Source organism: Notolabrus celidotus, chromosome 22 (genome assembly GCF_009762535.1).
Source record: "Notolabrus celidotus isolate fNotCel1 chromosome 22, fNotCel1.pri, whole genome shotgun sequence".
NCBI lineage: Eukaryota > Metazoa > Chordata > Actinopteri > Labriformes > Labridae > Notolabrus > Notolabrus celidotus.
This window is the reverse complement of record NC_048293.1, coordinates 27,456,974-27,477,580: the sequence shown is the minus strand read 5'-3', so window position 1 is coordinate 27,477,580 and position 20,607 is coordinate 27,456,974. Positions and strand designations below refer to the sequence as shown.

General features: G+C 39.4%; 2 protein-coding genes across 2 annotated transcripts; one reads left to right on the top strand and one right to left on the bottom strand.

Moving 5' to 3' along the window:
- Positions 1–6,434, top strand: vti1b (vesicle transport through interaction with t-SNAREs 1B). The gene is made up of 6 exons (XM_034674921.1): positions 1–297; positions 715–773; positions 2,919–3,113; positions 3,372–3,545; positions 3,639–3,700; positions 5,655–6,434. The coding sequence occupies exons 1-6, from the start codon at positions 201–203 to the stop codon at positions 5,743–5,745; spliced, it is 678 nt and encodes a 225-aa protein (XP_034530812.1). The 5' UTR covers positions 1–200; the 3' UTR covers positions 5,746–6,434.
- Positions 6,435–9,121: 2,687 nt separating this feature from the next.
- arg2 (arginase 2) lies at positions 9,122–20,314 on the bottom strand. The gene is made up of 8 exons (XM_034674312.1): positions 20,016–20,314; positions 19,859–19,931; positions 12,531–12,705; positions 12,222–12,381; positions 10,752–10,846; positions 10,537–10,641; positions 10,311–10,447; positions 9,122–10,217 (listed from the first exon to the last, which is right to left on the bottom strand). Exons 1-8 carry the CDS (start codon positions 20,127–20,129, stop codon positions 10,027–10,029), a joined length of 1,050 nt encoding a protein of 349 aa, XP_034530203.1. The 5' UTR covers positions 20,130–20,314; the 3' UTR covers positions 9,122–10,026.
- Positions 20,315–20,607: the final 293 nt, after the last annotated feature.

The following is a 20,607-nucleotide window of genomic DNA, read 5'->3' as shown; positions in this document are numbered from 1 at the left end:
AAATACTGTTTGATGTTTGAGTTTGATTTCTGATCCGGAGTTTGAGTCTGCGTCACGAGGACCATCATGCGGAAAAGTCCCGGGGATCTGATTATCACCAAACAAAACAACTAGATTAACTTCCAGCTGTGACAGCTGAGTCTGTTATTACAGACTTATTTCAACAAAAAGACTAAGAGGGTCCTGAAGACCAGGGGAACATGTCGTCGGAGGAATTCGAGAAGCTGCACGAGATCTACAGATCTCTGTACGATGAGCTGAAGCTAATGCCGGACACAGCTCTGAGGTGTCATGGAGGTAAACAGCTGGGTTTATTTATTTTAACAGGTAATGTGTGTGTGTTAGTTTACTGTGTTATAAACACTGCTGCTGGTGTATAACAGGTAATGTGTGTGTGTTAGCTTGTGTTATAAACACTGCTGCTGGTGTATAACAGGTAATGTGTGTGTGTTAGCTTGTGTTATAAACACTGCTGCTGGTGTATAACAGGTAATGTGTGTGTGTTAGCTTGTGTTATAAACACTGCTGCTGGTGTATAACAGGTAATGTGTGTGTGTGTTAGCTTGTGTTATAAACACTGCTGCTGGTGTATAACAGGTAATGTGTGTGTGTTAGCTTGTGTTATAAACACTGCTGCTGGTGTATAACAGGTAATGTGTGTGTGTTAGTTCACTGTGTGATACACACTAACAGGAGCTTTCTTTGAATCCACAGAGGAGAGGAAGAGGCTGGTGAGGAGCTTCGATGAGAGGCAGGGGGAGGCTGAGGAAGTGGTGAGCTCAGCTGATATTATTGTTTAAAATCTTAAAGCTCCAGTAAGCAACTTTTGGTTTGTGTTGATTCTGGCGCCCCCTGTGGACAAAGTGATACCTCACCTTTCTGTGTTGATTTTCCCAACCAGTGTTGGAGGTAACGATGGACTGTATAATAAATGGACGTAGTATCCATGACGTCACCCATCGGTTTTGAAGCCAATCACTGGCGGGGGCCATATTGGAAATGCCAAACTCAACCAAACTTTGTCCCAGATAGTGTGAAGTAAAGAGGCGGGCCTTTAGCCTTTTCGCTAACAGCGACATTGTCAGTCAAGTCAGCCATGCCCTTATTTGGGCAAAACTCAAAAGTTTGATACTAGGGGGGATTATTCAAATAGTCGTTGAATAGATGCAAATGATTATCGAATAGTACTTTGGCTTTAAATGCCCATCTTTAAATGCCCATCTTTAAATGCCCATCTTTGAATGCCCATGTTTCTACCAGACTGTGAACATGTTTATCTCTGCTGTAAAGATCGTCCTCTTTGAATGGGTGTGTATGTGGTTTCTGGTCTTAGCACTTCTGCATAGACCTCATATTCTAAGACCAGAGGTTGCCGCTTGGAGGTTTAGTGTCACAAAGTTATTCGATACTTGGATTACTCTTATTCCTGGGAAGTGTTAGTCCTGTTCTTCAAGTCATGTATTACATAACTACTCTGTTATATAAACAACTTTCTTTTGTTAGTACCACAGGAATGTGGAAGGAGGAGCATGTTGTTATTTAGTGGTAATAATCTTCAAACGTAGGCTTTTTTTTACTACTTTTATAAGCAACGCTACCCAACACTGTTCATGAGTAAGTCATGTTTGGTTGTTTTCCCCACAAAAATCTCCTCATGATTTCTTTTAGCCGTCAATTATATCATCAATTTAACATCTTTGCCTTGGAAGAAATCATAAAGGCTGTTTCTGCAGGTCGTTGTAACTTACTGGACACCTACCTGTGTGAGTGGTTTCAGGGAATTAACAGTAACACTACAGAAATACTGTCTTTTCATCTTTATGCTGTGTATTTGAAATCGTTTAGTAGTAATGGAGATGTCATGCTGTTTTGACATATTATAATTGTTGTGATATTGAAAGGTAAAAATGTTGATTAGGGGGTATTTATGCTGATTAATGGTGAGCCTGAGGAAGCGACTGGTAGTAGTCAAAGTCCTGCTACCGACCGGCACGTTGGTCCATAAGTTGGCTGTATGGTTGATCATTTTTGTTGTTGATGGTCTCGTTCGCTTTCGTACATTATATAAACACCTCTCTATTAATTACAGCCTGTTTTGTAACCAGATAAAAATGACTCACTGGAGCTTTAATGACAGTCCACTCTGTACAGACAGTTTTTTATAAGCAACTCCAATTCTACATTTTGACATTTTGAGGACAACAAGAGGACTTCTGATTTGACCCTTTTTTAAATTTTACTTTCATTTTCACATTTGTTTTATATTGACATATAACATTGAACAAGTGAGGACTAGGACATTACATTACAATCAGTAAAAGTTAAAGTGAAACTTAAATATTATAGACAGGTAGAGTACGCAACAATGGCATTCAGACAAACAGAGAAAGTTAAGAGTCTTTGTGGTTATAGCAATCCCCTTTTTCCAGTAGTTTTAAGTCTTTTTTCCACATTGCGAACAGAGTTAATAATGTTTTAAGTACTTTAATGGTTGGAGCCTCTTGTTATTGCTTTCTTACTTGCAGCCATGAAAATCTTAAGAAGATGCATGTCTCTCTTTCTGAGGCCTTCAGGTATTTTCCCGAGGTACAAAAAGATGAAAGAAGATTCAAATGATATTTCTAAAATCTCTGAGTTGAAGTGTTCCACACCTTTCCAGAAAGGCTGAAGGAACGGACAAGACCAGAAAACGTGTACAAAGTCAGCAGAAACTGCTCCACACTTCCTCCAGCAAAAATACTGTGATCCTCTTGATTTGGATTTCTTATGAGGGGGTGATTTGACCCTTTAAAACACCATGAGCACGCTGTGACAGTAATCACTCCAACACCTCCGCAATCCTGAAGTTGTTCTGCTACCTCACAAGAAATTCTCTGGAATAATTTATTCACCAAGTTGTTTTTTTTATCCTTCTCCAGTTACAAGGAATGGAAGAGGAGCTGCGAGCGGCCCCGTCCACCCACAGAAACGCCATGAGCACAAAGCTGCGTATGTACCGCAGGGATCTTGGCAAGCTGCAGAGAGACATGAAATCTGCTCCAGGCTCCGGGTCTTCTTCTATGCCAGTGGGAGGAAGCCATCAGGGCGTCTATTCATCACAGAACCAACAAAGTGTGAGTGTGGGGGGCTGAATGTAGAGCTAACAATGCCTTACACTAGAACTTTAAAAAGCTGCTGTGAGTGTGCAAATAAAAGCAACACCTACACATCTGACAGAGGTAAATGTAGAAGAAAATGATCACAGGAGTGTACAAAACAAACTCAGTGACCAGTAATGAAGGGGTCGATGAGGATGAAGTGTAGTCCTGGTCTGTTGTCACGATTCCTGTCAGTACACTTGGTTGAATCTCTCATTTCCCCTCCTCCTGCAGACACACCAGCAGTCCCAGAGAGCCTTGCTGCTGCAGGGCACAGAGGCTCTGAACAACGCCAGCCAGAGCATCGAACGAAGTCAACGCATCGCCAATGAGACGGAGCAGATCGGCACGGACATCATCGAGGAGCTGGGAGAGCAGAGAGAGCAGCTGGACCGAACCAGAAACAGAGTGAGCTGAGAATCTAAGAAGAATAAGAGACATAAGAGGACTTGTTGATATCAGGATGATGATATTAACTTAATGTTGTTCTTTACGTTCTAGTTGGTGAACACCGGAGAAAACCTGAGTCGAACTAGAAAGATCCTTCGTTCCATGGCCCGGCGGTGAGTACTTATGGACTATTAAGGTGCATTTCGACCAAGAGTCCCCGGGGTCTTTTAGCCCCCAGAACTACTTTCCCCTGAACTGAAAGGTTCCTGTGCCCCCATTGTTGTGTGCGTTTCAACCGCGGGCTGAAGTCCCGGGTAGATTGTGTAAATCAGGCCAGTGACGTATGGAGAAAAAAAAGTAAATGCACTACACCACCAGACCAGTAGAGGGCAGTAAAACAAAGAGGAATGCCATTCATCACAGATGACACCATAGAAGCAGACGGACAGGCAGGTAACACAACAGTTAGCCTGTTAGCATGAAGAGACTCAGCTGGCGCTGTTTTAGATGGTGCTATATTTCATCACAGATGGATTCACTGAATCAACACGTGAGAGGAGATAAGCGCGAGTAGCAAAGACGTTTCAACACGGCTTTAAAATCCTTTGACACTTCACCACCAGACCAGTAGAGGGCAGTAAAACAAAGACGAATACCTTTCATCACAGATGGAAAAAACAATGACTGTGAATGGTTTTTGGAAAAAATTGAAAAAAAAAAAATTAGAAAAAAAAAATTTGGAAAAAAAATTAGAAAAAAAATATTTGACCCAAAAAAGTTTTGACAAAAATGTTTTTACAAAAAAAAATTTTGACAAAAATTTTGACAGAAAAAATTTGACAAAAAAAAGATTTTGACAAAAAAAGATTTTGACAAAAAAAGATTTTGACAAAAAAATTTTGACAAAAAAATTTTGACAAAAAAGTTGACCCAGAGCCTGTAGAAAAATTCATTTTCTTCAAATTTGAAGTTGTGCTCCAAAAGCAGAAAAACATGAAAAAAAGTGAAAATAGATAAGCGCGAGTAGCAAAGACGTTTCAACACGGCTTTAAAATCCTTTTGAGCTCAAAAAGCCGTGATCGCAGAGATCGGCCGGTGTTTTGGTTTAAACGGCGACCCTGTTGACTGGAGACTCTCAGCCGGATGCATCCCTCATAAACGTCTTTAGACGATCATTAAATAGCTGATGAGGATATTTTGAAATCTTAATAAAAACTAAACTAGTTTGCATTCCCAGGAACTCCCTCTGTGTTTCAACAGCTGTGTAAACTCCACAAACACTGACACGTTCAGCTGAAGGTCTCCACTTTACAGGGTCACTTTTAAAACCGGAACACCGGGAGGAGCGACGCATTCACGGTGGGCTGAGAGAAGACTACTGTTACAAGCTGCTAAATCAAGAGAATCACAGCTTCTTCTTTTGAAAAGTACACACACATACAAAAAAGATAGAACAAATAAAAACTAATGAAAGAAAGAGGGAAAAAAATGACTGTGAATGGTTTTTGGAAAAATTTGACAAAAAAAAATTTTGAAAAAACATTTTTGACAAGAAAATTTGAAAAAGAAAATTGACCAAAAAGTTTTGAAAAAAAAAGTTTTGAAAAAAAAAAAATTTGAAATTTTTTTTTTGTAAAATTAAAATTTTGAAGAAAAAAAAAAAAGATTTTTTTTTCAATTTCTTTTGGGGCAAAAACAAAATGAAAAAAAAAGTTGGCAAAAAAGTTGACCCAGAGAATCACAGCTTCTTCTTTTGAAAAGTACACACACATACAAAAAAGATAGAACAAATAAAAACTAATGAAAGAAAGAGAAATCAAGAGAATCACAGATGTGTGTGATGTTATTGTGGACGGAGGGAGGAATAAAAACACTGAGGTTAATCTACCAATCAGACACGTTCAGCATTGCAGGCCCCGCCCCCTTGAAAGTCCCGGGACCTTTGAAAAGTACTACCCTCCTAGCAGGGGCTTTTTAGGGGGGAGATTATCTACCCCTGAACTAAATTTAGACCCTGGGTCCACCGGTCGAAAAACATCTTTATATTATTTTTAGCCATGCAGTGATTTATCAAATGTTAATTATATCTTATCTCTATGGTGTTTTCTTCTCTCTCTTGTCTTTCAGGCTGGTGACGAACAAGCTGCTGTTATCCGTCATCATTCTCATGGAGCTGGCGATCCTAGGAGCGGTGGTTTACCTGAAGTTCTTCCGATGATGAGCTCTGGATCCTGGGCTCTGGATCCCGGGCTCTCTCAGACTTTCTATATCCGTCTCCTCCGACCATCCAGAAGCAATAACGCTGTTCTGCTGTGCAATCGAGGACAATGTGATAACTCCGTCTTTAATTGAACCTTTACAGAACAAGGTTTTTTGAAGTATTGTTGAACCTGTTACTGGACCAAATCTGCAGAATCTTCCTGCACAAACTGTGATCTGTTGTTTGCACTGTTTTATCAATCTGTTCGTGCCAAGGATGCCCTGCAGGATCGTTTCTGGCCACCACAGACCCCAGAGATGATTGCATGGCAGGTTTTGTTAGGACCTGCTGACTCCCATGTTTGTAGATTCCTCAGAGGTACTGATCCGATCCTGACTCAGCTGTACTGGGAGCTTTAAAACCACATGTATCAACAACATTACACGATGAGTTAGCCCCAGTTGTAATGTCGTGTCCTGAATTCAGAGCGGTTATCATAGCTCACTTTTCAAATCTGAGACCTGAGACACGGGGTCAGACTCTTCAGAGGTGTGGGTGTGACTAATAAGTGGAAACTCTTACTAACTACAATGTTCCTAACAGTTATTAATGTCGTCAAATCACTGTATCATACAAACTGTTCTGTTTAAAGTGGGCTTAATTATCCTCTATTGGACCGTCTACATTAAAGCTAATCTCTAACCTGAGTTTGCACTCTTCCTGATATTCTCTGGGCCGGCTGCCAAACAGACCACAGTGGAGGAAAAACATCCGCTGCTGGACCGACGTCACCACAGTGAGTGAGAGACCGAAGTCCCGGACCAGGTCAGTGCTGCGTAAACAACATCTGTTACTATGGAATTAATTCTCAGCTAAGAGGTGATAAGGTTATTTTTACTGCCGTGTTCTTGAAGTGGCACATCTGTCGCCATGTTTTCCCTCCACTTAGATATCATGCCTTCCTGGTGTGATGCCAAGTACAATAACATGTTTGGGTCAGGTGTGGAGAGGGAGGGATGTTTGGGGTAGAGGAAATTATGTTTTCAACTGAGTTCACCTCAAAAAGTAAATTTTAAGTTTCAAAAATACGTATGAAAAATGTTCATCTCTATAAATAAGACGACAAATTAGTTATCAAAGTATCAACTTAGTTGGCCATTACTAGTCAATATTAAATAACATCCTGCTTTTGTACCTGCACTAACGTCTAGTAATGTTCTAGATACATTCATGGACCCAAGAGGATGTACCATGCATCAATGACTCAATGACATTGCAATCAATGTCCCTTAAATTTTCATATAACATTCTTCAATGTTGACATTTGTGTTCTTCAGTGAAATGTTTTAAAAGCTTTCCGATTGATAAGTAACTTTTTTATCCATTTATTTACTCTAACAGATATTCATTGTCCCCAGAGGATGAGTTTGAAGACTTAATATTTTACCTCTCTGCTAACACATCCACCGATTCAATCTCTAATTTATCCTGTGATGACCTATTAAGACATCCACTGATGGATAAAACACTTCTAATATACACAATGTATATTTTTTACAAATGTTCATTGTTCCCAGAGGATATACCTTCTCATATTATTTCTGCTATACTGATGGCAAGGCTTAAAGATATTTAAAAAAAAAAAAAAAATTGAAAAAAAATATATATATTTCTGAAAAAAAACCCAATTTTGACAAAAAAAATGGCAAATTTTTTTTTGAAAATTTTTTTTTTTAAAAAAATTTGACAAAAAAAAAAAATGGACCAAAAAAATTTTGACAAAAAAAAATTTGACAAAAAAAAAATTTGACAAAAAAAGTTGACAAAAAAAAATTTGACAAAAAAGTTGACCCAGAGCCTGTAAAAAAAATCATTTTCTTCAAATTTGAAATTGTGCCCCAAAAGCAGAAAAACATGAACAAAAGTGAAAATATTCATTGTCACCATAGGATGAATTTGAAGACTTAATATTTTACCTCTCTGCTAACACAACCACTGATTCAATCTCTAATTTATCCTGTGATGACCTATTAAGACATCCACTGATGGATAAAACACTTGTAATATACACAATGTATATTTTTTACAAATGTTCATTGTTCCCAGAGGATATACCTTCTCATATTATTTCTGCTATACTGATGGCAAGGCTTAAAGAAGCTCAGTTTGTGCACCTGTGGTCTGTTAGTCCACTCATTAGTTCCTCATCATCCTTCATGGTCCCCAGAGAATGTGTCTTGGCAGCTAAGGTGATCCTATGACTTTACAGCTTGTGTCTCATTACAGATATTCATTGTTCCCAGAGGATAAACCCCTTACACTTTTTCCACCATCCATACCCGAGGCATTGCTTTAAGGATTGCAATGTTTGCCCATCTGTAGTCTGTCAGTGTATCACTTTGGCTCCAACAAATATTTGAATAACCTATGTGGTCTCCAGAGGATGCACCTTTAACAATTTAGATGATCACCTTTGTGATCCTTTTATTTTTCTGCAAGCCTAACTAGCAGGCTATGACTTATCTTGTTGAAATATTTCACTATGTGAAGGCAGATTAAATAATTTGAACAGATATTCATTGTCCCCAAAGGATAAATCCCCCTTCCACTTTCTGTCATCATACTGATAACAAGCTTGTCAACCTCTATTATTAAAGTTTACTAATGTGGTGTGGACAAATATACTATTAACATTCATGGCTCCCAGAGGATGTATATTTACAGTTTAGGTGATCCCCTGACTTCTTATCTAGCATCCCCAAAACCTCCTGATGGATTCATGATCCCCAGAGGATGACTCTTACAATATGGTGATCTTTTTCCTTTTCTGCAAACCCAACCATTAGATTAAATCTTGATATATTTCAATATCTACTGGTAGATAAAAAAAATGATAATTTTACAGCTATTCATTGTCCCCAGAGGATAAACACCCCTTTGACTATTCCCCACAATCCCAGTGAAACAGCTAAAAGGATGGCAGAGTTTGTTTGTCTGTAGTATTAGTGTGTGTATCTTCAGCAGCAAATCTACTTTACTATCACTACTTTGGCCTCAACAAATCGGTCATTAACATTCATTGTCCCCAGAGGATGAATATTAACCCCTCTTGACTTTTCCTCTAGCATTTCCTACACATGAAGCATGATCATTGGAAGCAGTTTCTGTTTGTCTCTTGTAGTCAGTCCATCACTTCAGCCCTGACTGAAACACCTCATTCATTCTCGGTCTCCAGAGGATGTATCCTTTAGGCTTTGATGATCCCCTTGCCTCTCTTTTAGCGTTAGTATGAGGCCGACCTGTGTGGTTTTTGTGAAGGTGTTTCAACAACTATTGAACTGGTGGATAAAGAATATATCAGAGACATTCATGGTCCCCTGAGGGTGAAGTCATATAACTGTGGTTATCAATCACTTGTTTATTCATTGCTTAATGAGTAATAGCAGCTTTCTCATGAATAACTGATACAGCATTGATTTTTAACTTCACGATGACATGAAAAAAATAAAGAAGAAAATAAGACAGGTGTACACAGCAATGAAAAATGCAATTACATTTAGGGAAGACTAAAATATAAACTCTTTGTTACACGGACAAAAGTCATGAAGTGCCTCATCGGATCAATTCAAACTTAGATGAGCTAACCGCTACTGCTACTGCTAATGTTTTCTATCCCAGTGTTTGAAATCAAAGCTGGGTGTTAACAGTTTTCAAGCCAATTCAAACAGAAGATGTTAGTAAATACTTCTACACATAAACTCTAGTACACGTTTGGGTAGGTTCAAAGTGAAAATACAAAAGTCTAAAGTAAATACAGTAACTACAGCTGGTCCAAAAGTGCAAACACATCATTGCTTGTTTTTAGTAACTGGCACAGCCGGAGAGTCCACGTAAAACTGAGGACCTCCAACCGAGTCACACCTGGTTTCTCATACCTCTGAGGCGGGTTTGTATTCTTTAAAAACAAACCCAAAATAAATATGTGGTGGCTGTGCCATCTAACACATCACATAATACATACAGCAGCAGAGGAGGAAGGAAGTGGTTAATAGTACTCCATGTTTCTAAATGATGCCAAAGGCTCTCAGTAGTGTTAATGAACGTTTCTATTCAAACCTGAAAAGCCCTTTTATAGTTTCATGAATCCAGACATAATTCTTCTTTTCCATTAAATATTACATCAGCAAAAAGAGGAGAACCTCAAACCTTCAGCTACTGTTAGATTCAGTCTTTGCAGAGTTGTGATTTCAACTGAGGAATGCCCAGGGATGATAAAGTCCATAGCTTTTCTTCCTGCTCTCAGAGGCGGAGCTTCTCTGTCTCGTCCTTCACAGCGGGGATCTCATCGATGGACACGTGAGCTCCTTCTCTCGTCTGTCCCAGAGACGACGCGATGACGTCCACCGCTAGAGAGGCGGTGGATTCCACAGCTTCAGGGTTTGCCCCAAGCGTTGGGTTCACCTCCACCAGGTCGATGACTGACAGCAAACCTGCAAACCAACACACGGACAGTTATCAATAAAAGCTTTGGAGGACAGGAACAGATAGATGAGGATGTTTCAAAGGCAGGATGGTCTGTGTACCTGTGTTGTGGATCTCCTCTGTGATGTAGATCCCCTCTCTGTAGGTCAGACCTCCGTTCACTGGAGTTCCTGTAGCGGGAGCCAGAGACGGGTCGAACGCATCGATGTCGTAGCTCAGGTGGATCGGTCTCTGCTTTCTGTTCAACAAGGTAAGACATGGAAACTTTACTTCACTGAATTCAAAACAATCATCCTAAACATTTCAACAGCAAGATGTTGAACATACCTCGACAGAAGCTGGTCGAGTGTGACCTCCATGACTCTTTGGATGCCTAGTCTGTCGATGTCTCTCATGGTGAAATACTGGATTCCCAGATTCTTCAGGATTTGGCTGAAATCATCAAAACAAAAAAAACATCAGGAACTTTTCCTTTAGGTCTCTTCATGTCAGAAAAGTTCTATCCCATGAGTCACATTCATCAAAGTTCTGTTTGTGCTTACTGCTCTCCGGGGTCAACATCTCGCAGACCGATGTAGACCAGGTCCCTCGAGGAGAGGAAGGGCTTTGACCAGGAGAACCCTGGGAGGTTTGGCATCTGAGGTGGACAGACAGAGATCGTTCATTAAGACGTGTGAATGGATGCAGGGAAGGAAAAATAACATCTATATCTATAAAGAGACTAATAGCATTCACAAAGAGGCTTAAAGCGACTTCAAAGAGACCAAAAAGGACTTCAAAGAGACTCAAATAGAGACTGCCAAGAGACTCAAAGTGACTAAGAAGAGACTAAAATGGACTACAAAGAGACTATAAGGGACTTCAAAGAGCCTAAAGGAACTAAAAAAAGGCTAAAAGAGACAAAAACGGACTACAAAGAAACTAAAGTGACTAAAAGAGACTCAAAGTAACTAAAAAGGGACTATAAGGGACAACAAAGAGACTGAAGTGACTAAAAACAGACTAAAAGGGACTACGAAGAGACCAAAGTGGTCAAAAAGAGTCTAAACGGGACTGAAAAGAGACTAACGTGGCTAAAAAGAGACTATAAGAGACTAAAAGTTACTAAAAAGAGACTATAGGAGACTAAAAGTTACTAAAAAGAGACTAAAAGGGACTACAAAGAGACTAAAAGGACTAAAAAGAGACTTAAAAGGACTACAAAGAGACTATAAGAGACCAAAAGAGACTAAAAGGGACTACAAAGTGACTAAAAATAGACTAAAAGGGACTAAAAGGAGACTTAAAAGGACTACAATGAGACTATAAGAGACCAAAAGGGACTACAAAGAGACTAAAGTGACTAAAAACAGACTAAAAGGGACTACAAAGAGACCAAAGTGGTCAAAAAGAGTCTACACGGGACTGAAAAGAGACTAAAAGTTACTAAAAAGAGACTAAAAGGACTAAAAAAGAAACTTAAAAGGACTTCAAAGAGACTAAAGTGACTAAAAATAGACTAAACGGGGCTAAAAGGGACTAAAAGTAGACTATAAGAGACTAAAGTGACTAAAAAGAGACTTAAAAGGACTACAATGAGACCATAAGAGACCAAAAGAGACTAAAAGGGACTACAAAGAGACTAAAGTGACTAAAATGAGACTAAAAGGGACTACAAAGAGACTAAAGTGACTAAAATGAGACTAAAAGGGACTACAAAGAGCCCTCAAGCTAACACAAAAAGATTAACATTTAAACAATGCCTCTGGAAGTGCCAAAAAAGTGACTAAAGACCTCTACAGAAAGTGTCCTGGGGAAACTAAGAGCCAGACCTGAAAACAAAGAGACTAAATGTGATCTCAAAGAGACCACACAGAGACTAAATGTGATCTCAAAGTGACCACAAAGAGACTGAAAGCATCTACGAAGAGCGCTGAACACTAATTAGAAACACATTTGTGCATTGAAGACTAACACAAGCTCTGGAACCATGTCTATGTTTTGTTCCAGGTACCTCTATGACTTCCTCTCACCTTGTCTTGCAGCTCCTTCAGCATGAACGCCACGGGCTGTCCGTGGAGGTTCCCTGATGGAGAACACATGGGCGTGTTAACATCTGCGTGAGCATCGACCCAGATGAGACACAGGTCAGGACACTGCTGGGCGTGGCCTCCCACTGATCCGATAGCCATGCTGCGAGAGGAGGAGGAGGAGGAGGAGGTCTTATAAATATCAGGTCAATAACGGTCACTGGGGAGCCATTAGACACCTGATGTACAAAGTGTGCTGTACCTGTGTGAGCAGGTGATAATGTACAGCACATTGTGTGTTGTGTAACTTACCTGTGATCACCACCGAGCATAACAAGGGTGTGTCCCGCACCAACCACTCTGCTCACTGCACCAGACAGCTTCTTGTTGGCTGCACCCACAGTGCGAGGGAGCTGTACGTTCATGTAGGGCTCGTCCTTCTCCGGGTAGTTGAAGGTGAGGTCTCCGAAATCATGGACGGAGTAGTCTGAGGAAGACAAAAACAAGAAGCTGCCATCAAAATTAGGACTTCAATTTAATGATGATATGATAATGAAAAGTCAAAACCCTGATATACATTAAGTCTATATCTATCAGGTCGTCTGTGTTGAAAATCGGTTTTAACCACAGCCGTTATTATAAAAGTGTCTCTGAAATGTGGGAAGTGGTGCCCCTAGTGGTCTTTTGGAGAACTGCAGGGGTACTTTAACTTTTTTACATTTCAATTCAAGCCATACAAGTCAGCCTAAAACAGAGAAATGAGAAATGGACAGTCTCTAAAAGAGGAGGATGCTACCTTCTTATTTCTGGTCAGTCCTGGACTCTAAATTAATATGTGTATTATTTTTAAGCCATGTTTTTATTATATATAAGTTTTTGTTGTTTTTTCTCAGTGTCTGATATGAAAACAATTAAATACAAAAAAAACCAATATTTTTTGGAATAATATTTTTTTATAAATATTAAATACAATATATAATGTGTAATAATAATAATAATAATAATATATATTAATATGTATATATGTTTTTTTTTATTAATTAAAATGTATGTATCTATTCAATATATATATATATTTAAATTAATATATATATATTTTTTTGATTAAAAAATAGTCAAAATAATATTAAAACCATGCAGCCAAAAAATTAACACAATAAATTAAATGTAATATAATAAGCCTAAAAGGCGAATTTTAAAAGCCAGTAAAAAGGGAATAAAAGTTTTAAACATTAGGGAAAAATACTGACACACACTGAAAACAGCAACACACTGTTGCCAAATATCGGTATTTTATTTTGAAATAATGCAACACTTCCTGGCTAGTTTGACTAACTGCGTCACTATGTCATGACTCCTCAAGATGACACAAACATTAATCATGCACTTTAATTTTAAGGGTATTTCCAGTGAATCAGACACCAGACTACATCTTTACATGATCGTCCTGAATGGTTGTATCATGATATCATCGTATTATAGAACATACAGACTGAGGAAATGTAAGGCGGACATTTCATGCTCTTTGAAAACCTTCCAAAGCTTTGTTCTTATTGTGTGGAGAGATGAGAGAACATGAAGTGAGAGTGAGGAGGTTGATGTTTGTAAAGTCAGCCGCCTCAGTGATCTTTATATAGAGTAATATTCAGCCACACTCAGGAGGTCTCTGGTGGAAAAATACTTCACTGCCTGTTATATAATTGAAAATAGTTTACCATCCTGAGCTCGACATCATGACTAAACATGCATCTATCTAGCTTGCAGTCTGAGGAGCCTGAGTCATTAACACCTGTGGAACATTAGTGATAGAGCACTTTCCACTTGTCCCCCTTTCCCACAGCAGCTCTGGTTTCAGTCCCTGCAGTCCGGTCAATGCTTGGTGGTCTGCAGAAGTAAAGACTGATAAATGTCCCCTTGGTGTAGGACATGCTCTGTGAAGTAAACAAGCGGTGTGACCCTCCATACTGGATGTCCATCTGGTAATGTGAGACCCGATGTGCAGTGTAGTGTTACCCTGCTGATCCAAGGGAACCAGCGCAGGCCATTACCATTCAGAGACAGGACAGGAATAGCCCTTGTCTTGATGCAGTCGTTTGCATCTATTGCAGGACAATTCAAGATAGATTGTGTGAGCAGTTAAGAGCTGCAAGACCTGCTCCTGTCTGCTGTGAGTCCTCATCTCAGACACTACTGTTCATGTTGTGTTTACTGGAGGAAAACCAAAGCACGTCATCAGCCTGGTCGGTTTTATGGCTGCATTTTTTATTGAGATAACTTGTACGGATAGAGAGCGTAAAGACGGGGAGACTGCGTGGTATTTAGTTTAGTAAGGTTTCAGTTTCAGCCTCAGCTAGTGACATGGTAGATCTTTATCTCTGCTGCCAAACTGACACCAAGCCAGCAGGGGAAAAAAACCCTCGCCAACTATTTCCTCCAACTTAGCCAGCCTACGTACGTCTCTAACCTCAGAGTTTAAGCTTCTAATTCTGTAGAACAACCTTTTCTGGGATTCATTTATTCACCATATGAAATAGACTTAAATAAAAGGGATATCATGTAACTTAGGGTCTTGTTTCTAATCTAAAATTATATACCTTAAAATATGCATTTTGCACATATTTAAGTGCCTTTTTGTGACTTAAAGCTCCTGTGAGGATTTTTTATGTAGTTATGCAACACACTGAAATCAACACTGATGCTTCTTTATGTTGCCCTGCAGAAAAATGACAAATTATAAAATAAGGCTGGATGTTTTGGACTCCAAATCTGACCCAGGAAGTTTGCAGAGAGACAAAATAAATCCCCAGCAAGTGTTACGTTTACTGCCCTATGGACGAAATATGGACGACACGCCTCCATTTTCTTCCAGTGTAAGAAGTGAAGCCAAAATGTAACCTCATTGGACGCTGACTTATAGAGCTGGTGGAGCCAAAACAATCTGAAGATTTACAGCTGAAAAACTCTTCATTATCTCGGTCTGGTGTCTTTGAAAACCGCTTCTTTCTGTTCTGCTTTATTTTGGTTACTGTCTCTTTAAATCCTCTCCTAAAAAGCCAACTTTCTTCAAATTGTCCTGCTGAAGAAGCAAACAAGACCATCTGCAAAAAGATTAACCATTTTATATCTTAATTTTTAAAGCATGTAACAGCTGTGAGGGGGTAGGTGTCAAACGAAGCAATTGTTTCCAACATGGTGAGGAAAAACCCTTTTTATGCTAGAGTAATAATCACAGTGAGGGATAGAAGGAAGCAGAAATAACGGCTTACACAATCACAGGGCAAAAACAACAAAGATATGAGAGGTATCGTTTGGACCACAGGGGGCGCCAAAGTCAACACAAACAGAAAGTTCCTTACTGGAGCTTTAAAAATAAAGTAGCATAGAAAAAAGTGTTGTTTTATCAAATAGATGAATAAAGCTTAGTTCTCTCTAACATTCTGGACTAAGTTTGTATATTGGCGACTGTTTTTTTGGAACAATATAAATAATAATTTCAGAGAGAAAACATTTAAGACTGCTCTGTATTTATGGCTCAGATTAACAGACCTTCATGATGTGACGTGCCTGATTGTCTGCCTTTTATTTCCTTTTAAAAAAGTTAATCATTTGTGATATCGCTCTACTGTACAAACATCCTCTTTTATAACCCTGTTAAACCAAAACCAGTCCGTCTGACAAACACTGATTAAATTCTTAATGGCAGTCTGATTTCTGCCAGAAGTTTTCACCACCTGTAATAAAAGAAGAAATGAATCCCCAGCTGTAGGTAAACAAGCCGCTCCTTCTTCTTTATGTCTGACGTTTACAGCTGATGAGTAGACAGCCAGGACAGTCTGAGCTCACCTGAGATAAAAGGTGAACTATCTAGGTGTGTTCAGGAACAGGTACAGCTGCTCACACCTTGATAATTCCTATGTGGAAGTTAAAGCTGTTGACTGTTGTTGATGAGTGTGTGGAGCAGAGTTTATCATGACCCTGTATTCCTGCTATATAATGATACAGTCCATGTGTCCACACAGAGTATTTATAGCAGCCTTATCAGACACACTCTAGTTCTTAGAGTCTGAAGGCAGACAGGGCTTCACATATCAGTATAGGTGACCTCTTTGTTGATGATTTAAAATGTATTATTGTGCACTTATTTGATTTTGTAGATCCCTCTTACCTAAAGTCAACTAATGCAAACTTTTGCACCAGCTCAGATCCCCTGACAGAGGTCTGTTACGTATCCTGTTTGCAAGTTCCTCTGCTGTAACTCTTCCTCTCTTACACATCGTTTCAGATCAAATGAGTCTGTTTGCTGCTTTTGAAGAACCTCTCTTTTACTCTGTACTCTGAATATGAAGTAATACATTCAGGGAGACGTTACAGAGCCAGCAGAGAGAAAGCTGCTTTTATAGATTTACTATTTATTGATATTCCATCTTTATGTCACCTTCAGGCTCTTTGCCATGCGTGTGATCTTGGTTTGGTGCAACATGTAGTTCTCCAAAAGAGGCAGGTGCAATACAAGCTAGTGATTGACATTGATATTGACATCTGAAGGGAACATATTGGTGTGCCGTGTTTTTATTAAGAGTCTGATGGATGTATAGGTTATGATTGCAGCTTTATGTGGCACCGAGGTCCACGCCAAATTTCCCCAAAGGGACAATACAGTTTATCCATGCTTTAAAAAAATCCTTGATTTATTTCCTTGTATGATGCTGGATTTTAATATCATACTAATCACAGTGTTCATGGCTTCATGCACAGACTTGCATGCAGCTGCAGGAGTGAAATGTGCTTAAATCAAATCATGAAGTTGTCCTGAAACTGTTTTAATTTATTGTCACGATTGTTGAAAATCAGATGAAGAGAAGTAAGAACTAAGTGTCGATGCCATCTCACTCCTTTTGGAAAAATCACTGTTTGCTGTGTGTTAAATATCTCAGAATATTGCAGCTGATGTTGTTTATATTCTTGTTTCTCTTATATCTACTTGAACTTCACGAGCATGTTCAAAAGAAAGATAGGAATCAATCAAAGTGGTTTAAGTTTAAACGGTTTGAATGGTACAAAGAAGTGTGAGATCTGGTTGTTTTCTCAAAATCTTATTTTTCTTTTCATCTCTGATTAAAAAAAGCACAAACTAAACACAGTCATCAATCTTCCTCATCTCATTAGTGTCAAAGATAGCAGCATGGCATGTTTTTGGTCTGGCCTATCACAGTGACGAACCCATTTATTCCTATAATGACAGGAAATTACCCTTTTATCACCAAAATTATATCATCTTTATCTTGAAATATTGACATCATTTAGATAACGAGAAAGACAAGTTGTGACTTTTTAGAAAACCACTGGATATTACTCATTAGTTGTTATCGTGAGGGAGGGAGATAAGAAAATCAAGGTATGAGGAAAACAGACGGGGATGCTTGTTATGAGGAAACCAGAGTTGTTAACTTGGGATAGTCAGATAATTATATGTCTCATAAAGAGAAAACTGGCGCTGTTAACGCAAGAAAACAAATGAATACATCAAGATCCTGTGTGATTGAACTTGACATCACAAGAGAAACAGCGTCGTGGTGAAAAGAAAAATATGTCTAGAGGTAAAAGAAAACAACCAGAAGTGATGCATTATTACAGGAAAGCAGTGATGCTGTCTTGAGATCTTGAGAAAACTAGCAGAAGGTTGTAATTATCTCTGAAAAACAGAGTGGAAAAAATGTCAAGAATGACCCCTGTGGGCTTCTGTACGCATGAAAATTCACCCTGTGGTTATTTTTAAGGACAGTCATCATCTTAAACACTACATTCTTGACATTTTTTCCACTCAGATACAGAAGTATGTATCTGTAGCTGCTTTGGCACCATATTTGTGCACACTCTTAAAGCAGAGGATCCCAAACTTTTTAGTCCGTGACCCCCAAAATAAAGGTGCCAAAGACTCACGACCCCCACCGTCCCTCAAAGTGATTTAATGTGGCTTCATTTAGCTGGTCTGCAGAAAGTGACCCTACCTATTTGAGCATGTGTCTGTGTTTCCTGTGCCTTTATGAATTAACCTGCTGCTACTGATGCTTTAGATCATTAACTTTTCACTAACCCTAAACTTAGGAGACATCTGGGAATAAAATTTTCTGTTTTCAAGGTTTTAATTCAAGGTTAGCTACTGTTTTTGTTTATATTTTTTACTATGATGGGTTAAATGTACTAATTTTAGATAATTAAAAAAAAAAACATTCTGAAAGAAGTCTCACGACCCCCCATTTGTGTGTAGCGACCCCCCAGGTGGTCTCTAACTCTAAACTTAGGAGTCATCTGGCAACAAAGAAAGGCAGAAAACTCATTACTTTTTCTATTTTCAAGGTTTTGTTTCAAGTTTAGCTTCTGTTTTTATTGATATCTTTTACTGTAAATTCATAAAATGTACTTTTTTTAGATAACTTTTGTCATTCAACTTTTTGTTGTTGCATTTTTTCAGTATTTCTTTGTTCACCACAAGTTAAGGAATTACATATAAGTAATACAAAACCCCAAAATAGTAGAACAAATTAATGAATAAGAAAAAATACAATAATCATAATAAAGCCCTGTCTTAAAGGAGGTTTTCTCTTGACCCCTGTCAGACTCTGAGTCGCCTAGGCTGACTCCACAGCTCCATAGAGACTTTAGTGATCTCAGACCAGCTGCTGCTCAGGCTGTCTTTACATTACTGTGGTGCCTCCACTGTAATTTATTCCTCCATTGCATAACCTCCCTCTTTACTGGATCTCCTTTGTTAGGCAAACTTGAACGACCTCAGTGACCTGTGCGCTTCTAAAGGCAGGATTCTCTCCCCCGTGGTGTCTTCTTTCGCGCACAACAGCCCCCCGGTAACGCATCAACCCCCCTGGTGACGTGGGGGTCACAGGCGAGACAAAAGGAGTCGTAAGAAAGGAGGTGCAGTGAGGGTGACTGGGTTTGTCTGCAATGACGACAGAGTGGAAATAATTCAGCCCCCGCTTTCTGCAGCCTTCCGGGCATGTGCTGAGAATAAAGCGCGTGGACATGTGGCTGCCTGCGCGCCCAGGACGCACAAAGAATCCACTCACACTCAGGCTGCTTTATGAAGGTGCAGAGTTACAACTGTGTCCTCTAATTTGGACTTTAAAGTATTCCTGCCCTTACAAGGCATCACTTTAAGATCTGTGAGGCTGAGTGAAGCTGCAGCATGTGTAGTCGCCATTAAGTCATGGATGCTTCTTGTATGAACTTGTTCTACAGCTCCAAACCATTTACATGTTCCTTTTTAATATCTTAATTGGCTTTATTATAATCTTCTTTCACACTGCCTTTAAAAATATCTGCTTTAAATCAATAACATCCTGTCATATCTCTGTTTTATTCCTATAATAAAGTCAAACTAAAGGCTTCTGATGGGCTCTTCTAAGGCTCTTAATCAAAGTGGACCAAAGCAGAGACCACTTTGTTCCCTAAGGCGCGCAGGTTTTGCCTCCTCAAGGCTCCTTCTGTTTGTATCTAGTCTCCCGGTGATGTAACAGGCTGAAACCCTGTGATGAGAACTATCTGCTATATCTGTCTGAACGCAGCCCAGCAGAACCAGCAGGTGACAGCAGCACTCCTCTGTTACATAACACAGCAGCACCTACCTAAACCGGAGAGCCTGTCCACGAGACCCGCATCTCTGATGGCTTTGGGACCGTGCTCCACTCCTCCTCGTTTCTGTCAGATACACACACAGGAGGGAGTTATTTCAGGAGGAAAGATAACGTGAAATCAAAGATACCAGAGGGGGATTATTCTTACCTGTCCTCCTGAAAACGGAGCGCCCAAAACAGCGACAGACTGAGCCCTGCTCTGCTGGCACGTGTGGCTCAGTTGAGTTCTGAGAAGACGGAATAGAGGTCCTCTCAAAGACATCTTTCTCTCTTTTCTTTAGAATTAAAAAAGCAAAATCGACTGAAGGCTGACTCGAACCGACCCTGGAGGCTGCGTGCTGCACGTCGGATGAAAGCTGTGTGAGTGGATGAGTCGGTGGATGCTGAATGTGGCCGCGTCGGTGAAGGGGGGCAGGTCTTATGCGTCCTTAATCTACTTAATATTAATGAGCTGCTGGATCTGATCACACCCTTATTTATTCAGAGAGTTTGTGTGGGAGTTTTAGTGCATCACAGATGTTAAGGTTCTTTATCTTGATATGATTTATTTATTTATTATTATTTTTTAAAGACAGTACATATAGGACACTTGAATACTTATGATTATATATATTACAGTGCGTTTAAAGAAAATAACAGAGCTTTATCAGACATGACATTATAACTCCTGATGAAATAATATTATACATCAACTCAACTTTATTTATATAGCAGCTTTCATACATTAAAACATGCAGCCC

Bases quoted from the DNA above. Each gene is read 5' to 3' on its own strand.
- vti1b (XM_034674921.1), top strand. From the start codon at position 201: ATGTCGTCGGAGGAATTCGAGAAGCTGCACGAGATCTACAGATCTCTG. The intron at 298-714 runs GTAAACAGCTGG...TTGAATCCACAG, and splicing joins AGCTCTGAGGTGTCATGGAG to AGGAGAGGAAGAGGCTGGTG. The intron at 3,114-3,371 runs GTGAGTGTGGGG...CTCCTCCTGCAG, and splicing joins CATCACAGAACCAACAAAGT to ACACACCAGCAGTCCCAGAG.
- arg2 (XM_034674312.1), bottom strand. From the start codon at position 20,129: ATGTCTTTGAGAGGACCTCTATTCCGTCTTCTCAGAACTCAACTGAGC. The intron at 10,448-10,536 runs GTATGTTCAACA...CTTGTTGAACAG, and splicing joins CTCGACCAGCTTCTGTCGAG to AAAGCAGAGACCGATCCACC. The intron at 10,218-10,310 runs GTACACAGACCA...GTTGGTTTGCAG, and splicing joins AGAGGAGATCCACAACACAG to GTTTGCTGTCAGTCATCGAC.